This window comes from Dermacentor albipictus, chromosome 1 (assembly GCF_038994185.2).
Source record: "Dermacentor albipictus isolate Rhodes 1998 colony chromosome 1, USDA_Dalb.pri_finalv2, whole genome shotgun sequence".
In the NCBI taxonomy this organism is placed as follows: Eukaryota; Metazoa; Arthropoda; class Arachnida; order Ixodida; family Ixodidae; genus Dermacentor; species Dermacentor albipictus.
The window spans coordinates 307,911,717-307,928,975 of NC_091821.1; the positions used below are offsets into that span (position 1 = coordinate 307,911,717).

Below are 17,259 nucleotides of genomic sequence, written 5' to 3' on the forward strand. Positions count from 1 at the left end.
GATAGATTTGTAGCACCAGTGATTGAGGTCCCATGGCAAAAGTTCCATTGGCACCTCACCCAAAACCAGTGCCATAATTTCTGACCTTGCGACAGCTGCAACCGTCTTGAAAGCGTACGATCCCAGTGCTTTTAAAGGTCAATGGCCTGCCAACAGCACACCACGCAAATTGTCTTATATAACACAATGCTGAATGCTATTCACACTTTGGCAAATTGCTAACTACTGAAACATATCATCTTTGCAACGTCAATGCAAGTACAGTAAAACCTCATTAAATCGGAAAATCTGACAACCCGAACTTCTCTGGTCCCAGCAGGCTGTATGCATTATTTAATGGAATCAAAGTTTTGTTAGTTCAGGCACATCTGAGATTGAAGCAACGAAAATGTACGATGCAAAAGCTGTTCTAGCATCCAAGTGAAATGAGGCAGCACAGTCCACATAGCCATAGTGAGCAGTGCAAATCGAACGAGGAAAACTTAATGCTTTTAGAGCCTTTAATCTCAAGTTTACTCCCGCACATAACACAGTGTTGGCTTTGTGTCTTTGTAACTGCATAGTCTCCATCCATGATCGTGTTGACAGCGACCACGGTTTCGAGCACAGCGGTTGCGGCAAGCAGTAGTTTCATTATGACTCTGCAATGGCTGCACGGCAGAAGCTGTCGAGGATGAAAAGCACTGGCTGTATCACAATGGACGGACTACCTGTAGGCGACCAGCTGATGGGCAAACAAATAATCGGGATGTGCAGGCGGTAGTGAAATGCACGTCTTGGATGAAGACATGCACCACGGCTGCACTGCGAAGGAAGTTCGGAGGCCTGCACTGCTGCAAGTGCTACTCAGTCAATGAGAATTGCAGCTTGCACACTGGTTTTGTGCAAAATGGACACTAGGTACGTTGATTAATTCAGCAAATAAGAGCATGTTAATGTTGTAAGCTTTGTTTGTTATTTTGTTATTTTTGTTATTCTTTTTCTGATACCCTGAATAATTCAACATTCGGTCAGTTATGACGCCTTTTTACCAGTCCCATGAAATGCTGGCATGCTTGTGACAATCATAATTTCATAAAAGGCTCCTAAAACACGATGCCATACTTGCCAACCCGTAGATTTTTAAAAATTCGTAAAACTATCGCAAGGGGGAGGGGGGGGGCAGCACTTTATTATGGATTTACCTTTTGCGACAAGCTTACTCATGTTTTCACAACCGCAAGTGAAATCTGTTTTTGAGAGTAAAGAGTGAAAACACCACTGGGGCTCAATTTATTTTTGCAATAATTTTGCTGTTGCCGACTTCGACTGCTTCAGAAACTTCTCAGTGTAGGTTTGCTCAAACCGAGTACCACTCTGGTGCTCCTTGACCATCAGCAGACTTTCAGATGTATTCTCACACACAGATGAGCGAAACTGTTCTGCGTTTTGTTCACAGTGCTGAATATTCTCTCACATTCAGCATTGCTGTGGGGAATGGAGAGAATACCCAGCATGACCACTGAAATTCTGTGGAACCTGAGCGATCTGTTGACACTTCGAACGCTTCCCAATTGCGATTGCTGCACATGGCACCTTGGTTCATTCAATATGTCGGCTGGAGCCCGATATACTTGCAAGTTGGCAAACTCTACTTCAAGTGCGTCGATTGCTTCTTTTGATTCGCCACTCTGCTGGGGCAGAATAGCAGGCAACGCCATGATATGATGTACGCTGTTGAATGAAGCAGTTTCCAGAGCTTGTACTTGAGCAACTGCAGCCACCTTGCGATTGACGTTTTCTAGCAGGAATTCGTGGCGGATGTAATCGCATGATGCCGTTAAGTACAGACATACAGTAGAGAAGAACTGCTCTCTCTCTCAATGCAGCTCAATGTCTCAACCACAAAGTAGGTTGTGCTGCCAACGACTATGTCTTCCATCACCTTTCTGGTTCTCTGCAGCTCCATAGTCAACTTCCAGCAATGAATGACATGCCTTGACAAAACCTGGACGCACAAATCTAGTCAGGAGACCTTAGAAAAGGCAGTTCAAGAGGCCCCTCAGTGCATGAATCTGAGGACCCTGTGCCTGAAGGCAGCTTGCCTTCTCAAAAGGCAGCATAACATCTTGGAAAAAAAAAAAACAGCATGCCCTGTTAAAGGGAAGCTGAAAGGTTTTCCAGAAAAAATGAGTGAACATCTGTACATAATGATTTTCAACCCTCCGAATTCGAATATCGTATCGAAATTGAGCGAAAGAAAGCGCAAATATATTTTATTTTGACGAAAAGTGCAGCAGCGGACACGCCCAGCTCGCGCGTCTCGTTTTCGCCTGCGATTGGTCAGTGCGCCTCGTGACAACTCTAGTAACCGACCGCTGCCGCTACACATGAAGCGTGGTGCCAGGTAGTTTGGTGCTGTTTTTCTGAGACGGTAATGGAAAATTTAGAGACTGCGTTTTTTACTCCCAACATGTACGAGCCGATTGCGAAGAGCCGGCCTCTCGAAGAAGCAAGCGATGCTGGTGCGAGCAGTGCTTTCGACGTGAACGAAAGCAAAGTCTTGGGATCTCCTCGTGTTGTAAATGCTCTTTGGTGAGTATGCTTTTGCAAAGCGATCTAGTGATCTCGCCGATCTTTCGCCGATCTAGTGAGCTCATTTCCGGTCAAACAACTGTAGTGTTGTGTTCCTGACTGCCTCCTCGTGGAACATAAGCGGGGATGCGATCGTCTGCATTTGTGCGCTGTCCAAAGCTGTCGGCAATCTACAAAGACGGTTTATACGCGTGAAAAGCTTCCCGGTTCATGCAGTACGTGTAGTGACCATCTGTTGACTACCACTCACGTTGATTACCACTCACGTTGACTACCACTCTACATACACGCAGACGCACCAACAAAGGAATGCAGGGTCGATCGAAGCAGATTACGATGGCACGCACGCAGGAACAAGCGCGGTCAGGCATGGTCGCGGACACTGCGAAGGAACGAAACACTAGAGTTGACGTCACAACACCGCAGTTTCCAGTCTCCGCTCCGCTCGCTCGACGGGGGGCGGAGCTACAGCGCAATTTCAACCGACGATTACGTCGCTCCTAAATGAAAAAAAAAATCCAAATTTTACCTACAGGGTTTATAAGATTCCCGCATCCGTATATGAGCGTCTTATTGAATTCGACAGACTCTTCAGCTTCCCTTTAAGCACCAATGACAAAAAAATAATACAGGCACTCCTCACAGGTCACGTGGCTGGCTTCTCCAGAATCCTTGGTATGAAGTTTGTTTTTTTGCTTGAAGTACTAATGAGCTCCTTTCCTCTTTAGCGAGAGTTCACCACCATTGGTGCTTTTTTTCCCAAGGCCTGCAGCAGTCTTGTGAAGATGTGTAGCAGACTTTGGAGGCAGTGCAGGGTTCTTGGGGGGGGGTTTGTGAGGAAGTCTTCGCAATTTGGTAGGACTCCAAAAACAAGCTTCGCTTGTTGCACTGCTTTGTTTCAAATAAAAAAAAAAGCTGAGTAGTGGTTTCCACAGGTCGAGCAGCCTCTTCAAACACTTTCCCAACGACAGCCAATGTGTCGGCAAATGCTTCAACATCTTTCTGACCTCAGCGTCATGCATTTTTTGGAACTCTAAGTCGATCTGTCCGTTTCAAGCTTTACTCTAGGTAAAAGAAAAATGTGAACTAAAGCCTCATCAACCTTTACAGGAAGACAAGAAGCTCCTTTCTGGGCGGCCAAGTTGATGAGATGGCACGGGCAACCAACCCCTATCAAACCTAATTGAGCCTCTCTCAATACAGTAGGAAAACTGTTCTTGCCATTTCTTGACGTTGGCATTGTCCGAACACATAGCCAACAGGTTTCTGAGAGGCAAATTCCAAGACTTCATCTCGCCCAAAACCAGAATTGCAATCTTGTGACATGTCGCTTCCCCTTGGATTGTCTCGAGGCAAAGAAGGCAGCTTTCGACTACTCGTTTCTTTAACGAAATGTCACAACAATAGGGTAAATCTGCATATCCCTATTGTTACTGCCATCCACAGCGATCGAAAATACCTGCTGTTTTGGGGCATCCAGCAAAGGAGTCTCTGCGCTGGCGGCTATTTCCTGAACAATTAACACTGTCTTTGTTCGTCCATAGGCGTAGCGTTTCGCTTCTTCGCACTTGGGGAACTTCCAGAAAAGCGGTCCAGCATGATCGCTGGCACTCAGAGGGATGTTGTGTTCAACTAAAAACGCTGTGAAGAAGCATTTTGCACGAATCACATCGAGGACATTGTCGCTGTGTACAAAACTTGCTATTCTTGGCTGGCTGTCTGCGGGGACTCGCACGTATCCCTGGTGCTTTTTCGAAGCGATGTGGACCTTGATTTCAGACTTGTCGCCACGCGATATGTTCACATCACAGGCACACGTGGTGCAGAATCCGAACTTCTCCCTTTTCTTCAACGGCACGGAAATTCTGCCGTGTACTGCGAAGCCGCTACATGCCGGAGTCTCACTGCATCCGACACAGCAGCTCGTGCGATGCCAACACTGCAGTGACTGAAGCTGACTGAAGTCCAACCCAGCGCTCCCACGTAAACAAAGTCAACAGCATGGCAACAGGTCTGCCAAGGCAAGCTTTGGATATAATTCCTGACCCCCTAGTAGACGACACAAGTCACTACAACCTTGTAGCGGCTGATGATATCACGCATACGTATTGCCGTCTCTTGGCGGCACAGGGTACCAAGGTGTAGCTTTACTACATTTTCACTTTTTTTTTTCGAAAATAGAATGTTTTCCGTAAAATTTCAAGCACGATTCGTAAAATCTTAAGCCTGCTCAAAATTCATACATTTTACAGAAAATTGGGAAGAGTTGGCAGGTATGCTATGCTAAAATTAATTGAAGGGGGACCCGGCACTTCGGAACCGAAAATCGGCCAAAAAACTCGGTTTTCACTGACCTTATCTATGTTCGCAACTTCTTTCTGCACCTATGTATATGAATTTTTGTAGCTGCATACCATCAACTTCCATCGTTACCAGAGTTTAAAAATGAAAACTGAGCGCTCTACTTTTTAAATTGAGTACAGACAACCCAGGATTTTACATCTTTATTACGCGAGATCTACGTGCTCAATCAGCACATTTTGGTCTCATTCAGAGCGCACTTTGACCCTTTTTTTTTTTGCGGTAAGCAACCCCGAGCGTCTTCTCTGGACGAAAGACAAGGCCTCAAAGATGAAGAGCAGCAGCCACTGCTATTGGCTAGCCAACGCACATGAGCAAAATGGCACTACCCGGTTGTATGGGAGCAGCTGACTTGATGTATTTGTACCCCCCGGCACCATCTTGAAAGGCTTGTGTACTACGCACGTCTCGGAAGAGCATTGTGTTGCTATGCCTGGAAATGTGAAAAAGTATCGTACTCTGCATGCTTTCGGTCGGAAAAAATGGAAAGGTCACCGGAGGAAGCCTGAGCAGTCATCACATCCCTCAATCAATTGATTCTGGGGAACGAAGCGTCGATGCACCACGACCATGCAATACCTTTGAGACTGATCACGTTCCCTCCAGCAGCGGTGACGGCGGAAACAGCACTGAAGTATTGACTGAAGCTAACTCCGATCACCCAAGAATTGATGCCGAAGTGTTGACGGAAGCCAAAGTGAAGCAAGAATGTGCCCGTGAAAAAGATGCTCGAGCGTTTTCGTCGGCGCCAACTGATCACATTCCCTCCGGCAGCGATGACGGTGGAAACAGCATTGAAGTGAACTCAGGACGTCTAAGGATTGACGCCAAAGTGTTGACGGACGTCAAAATGAAAGTGTGCAAATGAAAAAGTGACGCTCGAGCTCCTTTCGTCGGCCCCGGCAACAGCGCGGAAAATAGAGCCCTTTGAGACTTGCAGCGAGGCATCAGAACCTGCATCGGAGCACTGCATCGCTCCGATATAATAGTGCATCTTGATCTCAAATCACTCCTAGGCGTTTTATGCTACAGTGTGTGTCGCGGACGTGCATCGGTCATCAGAGGGAACTGCGATTATGGACTTGCCCTCAAGCTGACAGTTAAATGTGACAACTGCAGCGAGATCGCAGATGACTGGACTTTGCCGTGGATGGACAGCTCAAAAACGTGCAACCCGTTCGAGGTAAACTTTGCTGTGAGAGCGATGAAGAACAGGTTGGCACCCCGTTTCCACGCGAACAGCGGAGGCTGCTATGAGAAAATGTGCAACGAAAGTTGCAACTCTTTACAAAGCATTATGTTTTGGCCACAAGAGCAACATTTCTATTAGCTACGACGACATGTGGATGACACGAGGCCACTCTTCCCACATCGGCGTCGGCACAGTGATCGAACTATTCAGTGGGTATATCACCGATGTGGTTTTGTCCAACTTTTGCTTAGCATGTGAGATGGGCCCACAGCCTGATACCGACGGCTACGGAGAATGAAGTGCAAACCATAAAGGTAAATGCCAGAAAAACACCGATAGCAAAGCTGGCCAAATGGAAGTTGAGGCGGCTTTGATCCTTTTTGAGAGATCATTTGAATGCCATGGCCTATTCTACACAACCATGCTGTGTGATGGCGACAGCAAAACATTTTCTGCCATTCAGGCAGAAAGTACCAGGTGAAAGAAAGGCTGCACAAACCATGTGCAAAAACGCAAGGGGACGGCCTTGCGAGATTTGATGCAGAAGCATAGATGTGAGAATAAGCGGGGCCTTGGTGGAAGAAAGAGGCAGGCTGACTGGTGAACTCATAACCAGGCTGAGCACATACTATGGCCGGGCACTGAAGCCTCATGAAGCTGACGTGGCACGTATGCAAAGAGCTGTGATGGCCACTTACCACCATGTCACATCCACGGCTGAATGCCCAGACCACAGCTTGTTTCCTGCTGGCTAAGGTTTATGGTGTCGGCATAATGCTGCAAAATCAATGGGCGAGCCTGACCCGAGTCACGTCTACAATCTACCAGAAGATGTCACGGAAGCACTGCTGCCTGTTTATATCCGCTTATCGGAAAAGGCTTTGATTGAAAGATGCCAATGAGGCAAAACGCAGAACTCCAGTGAGAGCTTGCATTCAGTAATTTGGAGTTTGGCCTCAAAATGAAACGTGCAGTGGCAGCTTCGCAGTGGAAGCAGCTGTAGGAGAAGCAGTGCTGCGCTTTAACACCGGAGATCTCTATTCTGCAACATAAATTTTGGGGCAGATAGACATGTCTGTCACAGGCACCGTCTCCAAGACAGCACAAGAGAAAGACCACCGCCGCAGCATCAGCTCCAGCAAGAAACAGACAGCTTCACTGAAGCTTGGAAAACTGGTGAAGAAGCATGAAACCAGGATGCACCCAGACTACGCTTCTGGTGCATTTTGATGAATTACCGTTGTTTTTTCTAGAGTAAAGATGTGCTGGAATGTTTTTCCTTGATTTCTCAAAACAATTTTCATGCCCTTCCTCTTTGCCGGAGTGATATCTTTTGTTCTGCTTGGGCTATCATTATAACTTTTTTTCCTAGTAAGATAAATAGAGGTGGTGTGTCAAGAAAAATTATTTTATAATACTTCTTCGAGACAATTTTGAAAATTAACCTTTCGTTCTAGTATCAAGGTGGGCATTTTTTATGACTAAATTTGACAAGCTATAACTTCACTTCCAAATGGCCTAGTACAAAAGCTTATGCCCAAAGACACACTATGAACATTCAAAATTGATTCCATGTGCTGCACTTTACTATGCAAGGTGGTGTTAAGGAGGTATGCGGGGATCAGATCGCGAAAAACGAAAAAAGATCGATTTTTGGCAATGACGCGTTTCGGTATCTGCAATGCCTAATCTACATTGTATCAAAATGGTTCGACTGAAAACGCACTAAAAGTGCCCGAAAAAAATTTATCAGTCCGTAGGGCGAGAAAACAGCTTTAAATCGCATAAAATCACCGCAGTTCGTGGAGCCCTAACTCGTCTTTCCCGCCACCGAACGCGAGTGCCATCTTGGTAACGTTCGAAAGCTTGAAGTTTCGCCATTCCGTTTCTGAATTCTTCGGTCGTCGCCATCTTGTAACAAACACACAAACACAAAAGAAGCGCGGGTCTGCTAGAGGCGGTCACACGGGCCCTGCGATGAAAGCGGGCCTCCGATTGGTTGCCGTACTGAAAGGCGTCTCGCCATTGGTTGCTGCTGCAGCAGCGGGCAAGCTGGCAACCACAGCGGACCACAGTTGTCTGCTTTGAAAACCACGCCGGCGTCTTTCTTCGTCTGACACTCGCAGAATTGGGATTTATGAAAGCTCCCATGTCAGTGATGGATCGTCGCTCGTTGGAAAAGAACATTTAAATGAAGCATGCCTTCAGAAAACGGAAGCGCAAGCCTCCTACGGCGAGAAAAAGACAGCGGCCAGCGGGAAAAACGGAGAACCCGACTGAACACGCGGATAACGTGCCGCGTTATCTTGCACCGTGCGATTCCAGCAGCAAAGCCAACAATCGCCCTGTGACATCGACACTGATAACCAAGCCACCGGAAGACGTGCCAACGGAGGCTCTCGCACTTGTGCGTACGGCCGCGCGAGTCAGCAACCGAGATCGCGTTGTTGGAGGCGACGCGGGTCGAAGGTCTCCATCGCCAGCAGAGACGGTGTGCGTTTCCGATGCATTGTGCGACAGGGACAAGTGAGCCCCAACCGTCGAGCTACATACTGTATGGTGACTCAAGGCTGATCAGACGGATCATCGCACGATTTAGACGTGCCTCGAGCCGCGCTTTGTGTCAGCGGTGGCTGCAGAAGCGCAGGCATGCAGCGTTCGCGACTCCCTTCGCGCAGTGTCCGCGACTGAGCAGAAGCAGCAATGCCAAGAACAAATTTCGGCCCCATGCGACTGTGAGTTCATTGTTACGCCTGTTTCTGCGATGAACTCTGATAGCTAAAACTCTGCTCAAGATGCCAACAGCGTTCTGTGGGTGTACACTGCGATACCAGGCTTGGTCTGGCCATGAAAATGGTGGTCATGCACTACTCCAGACGGCGCAAGAAAAGGATAAAGAACGCCTGAAGAAGGCATCCAAAGCCCACCAAACAATGAGGCAAAGGTGTAAGAAGATGCCTGACAGCAATGATTCAGAATATTACAGCCCTGGTGCTTTTTAATAAATTTGCAGTGCTTTTAAAACGTTGCAGCCAGTTTTCTCAATTGCATATATTTTTTTTTTCAATCACCTCGCACGTGGAAAGCGTAGCACAACAATGGCTGGACCGATTTTGGCCCAGTTTGTTTTGCTGTGATCCACAAGCTGTGCTGTACTTAAAAACAGTCTTGAAATGTTTCTTTATCTTTCCATTATTTAATTATTTCACAATTACTACATGGCTCCATGCAGTGAAGCACAGTCATGTGCATGTTAAGTTGAACAAAAAATTATTAGTGCACTAAAAAAAAATCGAACACTGTCTTGATGTACAATAGACATCTGGGCAAACATGCATGCAAAGTATTCCCAGCTCCCTATCATGTTTTGTTACTGAGCCAGGCTTTCCACAAGCAAGGAACTTATCAATTCTTATAAAACAAAAATTAATTAAGATATCCCAATGGAATTTTAGATTTGTCTCTTTATTGCAATGTGCAGTGTGTGCCAAATTTCAGCCCTTTCTGTCAAGAAACAAAAAAGTTAATTCTGATCCCCTCCTCCCCCCTTAATTAGCTAATTGGGCTTTAAATAAAAGAGATTGTGATTTATACGCCACGAAAAGTATTTGTCCTAGAAAAAATATAATTGCATTTTTGGAATCGGCTGGTAAAACACAGTAACTGTGCAAATTTCATCCAAATTGTTTAAAAATAAAAATATTTGAAGTGTATCGTCCCCCCTTAAGTTGAAATGCACACATTAGAATAAAGTGAAGTATTGCTCAAACACAGTTGCCAGTCACGTTGCAGTTACCCCCGTTGTAATGTAAAAAACAGCGAAGGACATGTTCTGAACAGCAATGCACTGCGAGTAAATGAAACGCCAAGCTAATGGGCTTGCAAGGAGAATGTCTTCCAGCTTTGTTTTTGCCAGCTATCATGTTACAGACCTGAAAAACTCGCTGTGCACTTGAATAGCAATGATCAGGTCCACAAAGGAGCTACTCAGCATAAGCAGACCAAGTCCTCTAATTGTAATTAAATTCTAGGGGCTTTCTGTGCAAAAAACCACTAACAAGGAAGGTTGGGTGATTACAAGCAACCTTAACATATATACAGTAGAACCCCGCTGTTACGTTCCTCACTGCTGCGTTTTCCCGGCTGCTACGTCGTTTTCATCCGGTCCCGGCATAGCTTCCATAGGATCCTATGTATAAGGAACCCCGCTGTTACGTAGTAGCTGTGAAAACGTTCCTGCATGATACGTCGCAACTTAGCACCGCGAACCCGCCTGGGCTAAAAGTAGGCAACGCGCTCCAACTACCATTTTGGCCTTTGACGAGTTTTGGCAGGGCTTGGCTATGGAACTAGCTGCAAGAAGCCGCACGCAACTAGCTGCAAGAGGCCGCCACTAAGTGGCCATTCATGAAAAATGCTCTCACTATCATCACTGTGCTTACAGTCACCGCATGGTTGTTGGACGGGTCGACTCACGGAGGAAACAAACTCAGGAGAGGCCCTGACGTCATTCTTTGTGAAGCCAAAGTGAAACCGGAAGTTGGCATTGCTCGTGGCGTTGCTCCGCCTATCGGGCCAGCTCTCCTCTCTTATCTACATTTCTCCCACGCCGCGCTGCGCGCAACCGGGCTGCTCAGACGCGCGCGCTCCACAGCAATACTAAACAATCGTTAGCACGTTAGCCTGATTACGCCAAAGAGGGCAAAATTTCCCGCCAATATTCCTTCGTCTGTTGCCATTGCGGTGGCGCGGTGACGACGAGGAGCACGAGCCGCATGATGCCGATGAGTTGCCAAATCCTAGCTTTGGAGAAGCCGTCGCGGCTCTGGACCTCCTCCGCAGGTACGTCGCACCTCACAGCGACGCTGACAGCAATGCGGCCTTCCAGGCTATCCAGAAACGTGTGGCGATTTTTAGCGAGCAAAAGAAACGGCAAGCCACCATTCTAGATTTTTTTAGTCATAAGCGCACTCTGTGGAAATTGTCTACAGTTGAAACTGCACTTTTTTCATTCATTTTCGGAGCTTTCCTCACTTGCGTTTTCCCAGCTGTTACGTTTTTTTTTCCCCGGTCCGGTGAAAAACGTATGAACGGGGTTCCACTGTATATAGATGTAAAATTGTACAGCAGGCTGTTATGTCTATGTCGCATCTTCAATTGCAAGCTCGCCTTGCAGCATATGGGATGTGCTTTACTCTGACAATAAAACAAGTGCCCTGTGCATTTTGTTAGACCATATGCAAGCTTTTCTAATTATACTTTCACATTAAATTTTAAAGTTAAAAAAAACCTGAAACAGTGGGCACACATAATGGCTGTTGAAGCTCATCTGTATGGCAAAAATATAATAACTCACGCAGGGCCTTGCGGCTGATCATGTCAAAGACACGCCCTGGAGTGCCGACAACTACGTGGACACCTTTCTCCAGCTTGCGGATGTCCTCGCGCACGTTGGTGCCTCCAATGCAGGCATGGCACTGGGCACTCATGTAGTCACCCAGGGCAATGACGACCTTTTGGATCTGCTGTGCCAGCTCGCGTGTTGGCGCCAAGATAAGTGCCTGGCACTCCTTCAATGATGTGTCAATCTGCTGGAGGATGGCAATTGAGAATGTTGCCGTCTTGCCAGTGCCCGACTGGGCCTGGGCTATCACGTCCATCCCTGAAGAAAAAAGGTGCCATCCCGTCAGTATATCCAAAGACACACAGCGACTACTGCCTGAACCCATCCTGTCAGTCCTTGTGCTAGCCCACCGGTAAGGTAGGAAACACACATGCGGCCACAGTTAGCACGAGACTTTGATAGCATGCCGTCAAAGAAAACAATACATTGAACAATGTTTATGCCCTATTTTGTACTAACATGCCAAGGAAGCCACTTTTACCAGGAGTGAAGGCTTGATAACCCAACATGCGAAAATGAATGCCAGGTCACCTTGAAGTTCCTGCACCAGCTCGCTATTGACAGCTTTTGATGGCATCTAATCGAGCCTAGCCAAGCCAATTACATTTTAGCAGTAAAGACACAAACAGCCTAAACATCACAAAGCAAGCATGACATCGCAAGGATTTGAACAAAGAATGCAAAAAATGGAAGCTTGGCATTCACTTTCTTCTCACCACAATATTATCGGGCAGAATTTTGAATGAATACATTGTCAGTCCAATACCCCTGGTCAGGTAGGCAAATAGGGGGTCACTGAGTGAGTGCACTTCGCCGTTAAGTGTCAAAAAGTTTAGCGACACTCATTGTAGAACACACTTGCCTACAAGTGCAATCATCGAACTCACTTTGCTCAGTTTAACTGCATAGCCTCATGGGCAGTGCTTAAGATATAAATCATCAGTGGACAATTGGCGCTATTTCTGAAAAAGGTTTTCTTTATTTAATATTCTCAGCATCCATGCCTATGAAAACGGCCATTCTTGATCTGCCAAGTGAAACTGTTTCATTTATTAGGCAGCAACACTTCGCCGCCATCAGGACTTCCAAACACGTAGTGCATTGCTTGGGTGTTGGGTGCAATGTCTGGTCTTAGCTCGTAATGATGCTCTTAATGCTATTTCGCAAATGTTGGATATATGAATAACTACCTAATGTGCTGCTTGATTTACCAATAGACAATGGAATCAATTTCAAAGGGCACCTTCGTTTCTCGTCTAACAGCATGCCCTCCAAGGTAACACTCGCTCAAAGTGCCACTCAATTTCCAATCCGACTCCTGTATAAAAACTGATTGAATGTTTCTCTTTAGTGCCCTTTTAGTGCGAAAGCATTATATGCCTCCTTACACGAAAATCCGGCATTGTCATCGGTGTGACGAAAAGATGGTACCAAAAATGGCCAACGGCACGACGAGTAAGCGCGTCTTGTGGGCCACGGTGGCCTCAAAAATAGCGTTTCTTTTTGGTACTTTGCGGTTGAATTAGGTACTGATAATTACAGATCAGGTAATTTATGAGACACACAACCCAAAAATATTTTTCAAAAATAGACTTTTTTGCAATTTTTCGGTTTCCAAGGGCCGCGTACCCCCTTAATGCTAATGTCAGTGGGTGAATAACCTTTGGTCGTGCAGCATGAAACAAAGAACCATTGCAAGCCTTGCAGTAAACTTATTTCCTGCTGCATTTCGCTGTCATAACATTTCTTGCTGTTTCAGTACGTCACCTTCATGTTAGCTGGTTAGTGCTGAATGGCTTCAGTTCGTTGAGCAGAACAAACTAGTGGTGCATTTTCAAGTTACAGATTAAATACAGCAATTGTTTCTCTCACTTAAACATGAAATGGTAGCACCCTCTTACTGCCTGCTGCTTGAGCCATTGATCAAATCAGCCGCAGACACAGTGGAATCGCGAGATCTGCAATGTTTCAAAGCACACATGATGCTTCCAAAGGCAGCCGTTTTGGCTTTCAACTCCGACGAGCATGTGCACATATTCATCTTGTTGGAAAATCGCCGCCAAGTGGGGAAAAAAATGAACTCTACAGAAAGGAGTGTACTCCTGCTACTGTAGAACAGATGTCGCAATGTATAGGTGAGCAGTGCAAGAGGTCTTAAATATAGTGTTTGAAACCATTGTTAGCGGGCTAACTATGCCCAACAGGTGTCGTATGGAAAGTTAAGGTGCAAATGTACACAATGCGTCCTTATGGAAGCTACATAGATGCACAAAATTGAGTGCCCATAACCCTGCACTTACGCGATCACTTTAAAAGTGAAAAATACACTTTACTGTTATAAACTAACCACATATGGCAAAACACCAATGAGGTATACAAGCCTGTTCCAAAAGTAGTGGTCCACAACACTGTGTGTCGCAGCTTTGACAGAGGCAACAAGTGACAAGCCTCTGCACAATGCCAGGACCAAATTCATATAGCATCATTTGCTGTCAGATGTGCAAGTGCCATGGCACAGCCTGACTATTAGTTGATGCTGGAACCATCTCTCAAATTACTACTACATGCACAATAAATGAAGAAATGGCATCCCCAAAACGTGAAGTTGCCACTTGCCATATGCTTGGTCTAATACGACCTTCAATAATAATGGGTGTGAAAGCACCCTCTTTAAGACTATTCAATTATTGTTTAACACATGACATTACTATTTTACTGAAGAGTGCCTGAGGGTGATAATGTAGCTGGCTAATAACCACATTAAGCGCCCACTGCATACCAGCTAACCTCGAAATTCAGGAGATTCGCCAAGTGCACAGGAAAGAGGGACCGGACGAGGACAAGAAAATGTTTCTAAAAGAAACGCCACCACTGAATGGCTGTCAGTAATTAAACGTCTCAGTGCTCATACTGTACCGGCATGCACGCATAATTAAAGAATGTATACTATGTCCCATGACAGTGGCCACTTCACACTCTTAATATGCTTTGCCGCATAACAGAGCAGTACTGCAGCAAAGCTGACATGAGACCAGTCATTATGCAACAGATATATTTTCCTCACGCACACTCTTAACGCACGCCTCGACTCTGAAGCAAACCGGGTTAGGTCTACACACAAGAGTCTGATTTAAATCTAACTTCAGCTAGCTACCTAGCATGCAATGGCAATTACGATGTCGCTGCATGAGGTGCCTTTCTTTTTTTTTTCCAGTGGGGGAGAAGGGGTAGTTTTTCGAGAACCTAACCGATCTGTTAAAAACCTACCTTTGATGCATGGGATAATGGCTCTCTGCTGAATAGCAGATGGCTTCTCAAAACCATAGGCATAGATTCCACGCAAGAGCTCTTCACGAAGGTTCATGTCATCAAAGTTGTCGATGATCTCCTCCCAGTTGCTCTGCCGGAAAAAAAACAAATTAGCACATATTAAAAACAGCCAAACTTAGAAAAAAACATCACAGCACAAACATGCAAGATGCCAACTTCGATACATAAATATGAAATGTAAGCTTTGCCCACCACACACACACACCAACATGTGAAAGAAACCCTGGTGCTGCCAGGTCAAGTCATCTTGTGAACAAAAGTTTGAAGCCTATTCTTGGCAGAAAATGCAGATCGAACACAAAGCGCGATAACCTAGTTGCCGTAAAGTGAGAAATCATTGTAGCACCAGTCATTGAGGCCTCAGAGACCACCGATGTGTTCACCCTAAGACCTCACCCAAGTCTGGTGGGGCATGCTGTCTGACCTCTGGACAATCCAAACCCGTCATTTTATGCAACGGTATTGGTGCTTTTTAAAGGTCAGGCATCGTAACACAGTGCGACAACATATGTGCAAATGTAAACGATGTTCTGAAACGACATGACTTGAGGAATAGACCTGAAAACTGCTTGAATCTTGAGTTGGTTTGACAGAAAAAGTTTAATGCATCAGCACTTAACCAATGGCCAATACAATGCACACGATTACTGCTAAATCAAATATTTTTAGGCAACTTTAACTTGCAGTGCAAGTGGCAGGAATGCTCACCTCGATGATGCCGTCTGGTTCCATGCCTGGGGGCCCATCATACTCCTGGTCCTGTCGTTTCTCAGGATCCCAGTCGCTCGGCCCATTTCTGTTCAAACATAAAGCAAATAAATTATGTGGCTGGCTTCAAACCATACACCAAGGTACATCTCTATGACACTTCAATCCACTTGCATCATGTGCTTAGATCTCAACATCACAGGGCAAAAAAGGTGTCAACTCCAATGTGTAAATATGGAATGCGAGTTTCGCCTGTCAAACACGTCACCATGTGCAGTAAAAACGCTGGTACTGCCACAACAAGTCATCTTGTGGGCAAAATTGAACTAATTTATGGCTGAAAACCCGGAACCCAGATCGGTTACATAAACACAGATGATATAGTTGCTGTAAAATGAGATTTCAGCACCAGTCGTTGAGACCGGAGAACACTTTAGTGTTCGCCCTAAGACCTCACCCAAATCTGGTGGGGCATACTCCGCCATTTCGCGAAACGGTATTGCTGTTTCAAAGGTCAGACATCCGAACACGTCGTGCCAACGCGGGCACTAATTTAAACAACATCCTGAAGCAACAAGGCTCCACGATTGGACCCAAATATCTGTGCGAATCTCCTGTTGGTCTGACGGGGAGTAATCAATCACAACTCCACGTACGCAATGTCCAATACAACGCGCATGATAAGGAACACCTTCGACTTACAGTAAGCAGACGCGATGTTCCATACCGACGCATGATGCAAAGGGGACAGGGCACAGATAGCCGCAGCAAATTCAATATGCTACAGCTGTCGTTCAACGAACGCGAACCCCTCTCGCAAAGTACACGCGGAACTACGTGGGCGTCTTGTCAATGGTACGTTCGAAGGTCGGAAATATTCCGGCTATTTTTCAACAGCTGGAAATGTAAGGCGACTTAGCGATGCTAACGTCAAATCTCTTTTCGCGACGGAACAGCTCATAAGCGGCCACGACTTCTAGATAGGACGAACGAGGATAATTTTATAACAAGCAAAGCGGTAGAACTAGCTTTTTATTGTCATTTTACCGACTCGGGAACAACAAACGAAAACTCGTCAGTAACCAACAATTGTTAGTAATGTAAGCGGTACAAGCAAATGATTACTCGACGCGAACAGGGACTAATAGGAGGGCAAGGTCTGTCGTGGTATTCACTCGAGAAAAGCGATGACACGCCGCAAGGCCTAAAGTAGGCCTAACGGCTGAATCCGGCGCAGTTGGACCGGCGACGCGGCGTAGTTGTTAGTACACGGCAAAATATTTGTCGAGACGCTTTCCCAACCATGCATGATACCACGTATGTGTTACAACTTTGACAATGTGGCTAAATCACCGCCTCTGTATCCCTACAAGCTGTTTCTAACGCGCCCATTCAAACGTCCGGCCCGTCGTGGGCGGCTAAAATTGCCAGTGTTCGATACACTCGCCTAACTCGACCGCAAAAAAGAACGAACAATACCGAACAACTAAGTATCGCTGCCTCAACGAACGCAATTTGTGCACGGCGCATGAAATTGGTCCAAACGCACAATTTAGCTGGGCACGTGTTATTCACAGGGCAGGACCGATACGCCATGATGGCCGTGTCACAAGACGGACCCTAAAATTTTCTGTATTTCTCACACTATCACGCATTAATCACGACCAGAGCAACTTGTTAGTAATACTAT

At 46.0% G+C, this 17,259-nt stretch overlaps 1 protein-coding gene across 3 annotated transcripts in view; it reads right to left on the reverse strand.

Annotated features, from left to right (window-relative positions):
- The window catches only part of eIF4A (eukaryotic translation initiation factor 4A), a 36,640-nt gene that overhangs the window by 19,166 nt on the left and 215 nt on the right, over positions 1-17,259 (reverse strand). The window contains exons 1-4 of one of the 3 annotated variants that reach the window (XM_070531524.1): positions 17,119-17,180; positions 15,570-15,657; positions 14,799-14,931; positions 11,484-11,789 (exon numbers count right to left, since the gene is read on the reverse strand). In XM_070531524.1, the coding sequence (XP_070387625.1) occupies positions 11,484-11,789; positions 14,799-14,931; positions 15,570-15,657; positions 17,119-17,165 (574 nt within the window). In that variant the 5' untranslated portion in view covers positions 17,166-17,180. Of the gene's footprint in view, positions 1-11,483; positions 11,790-14,798; positions 14,932-15,569; positions 15,658-16,271; positions 16,310-17,118; positions 17,181-17,259 lie in introns of those variants that run through there. The other 2 variants (XM_070531526.1, XM_070531525.1) reach the window with 2 other exon arrangements.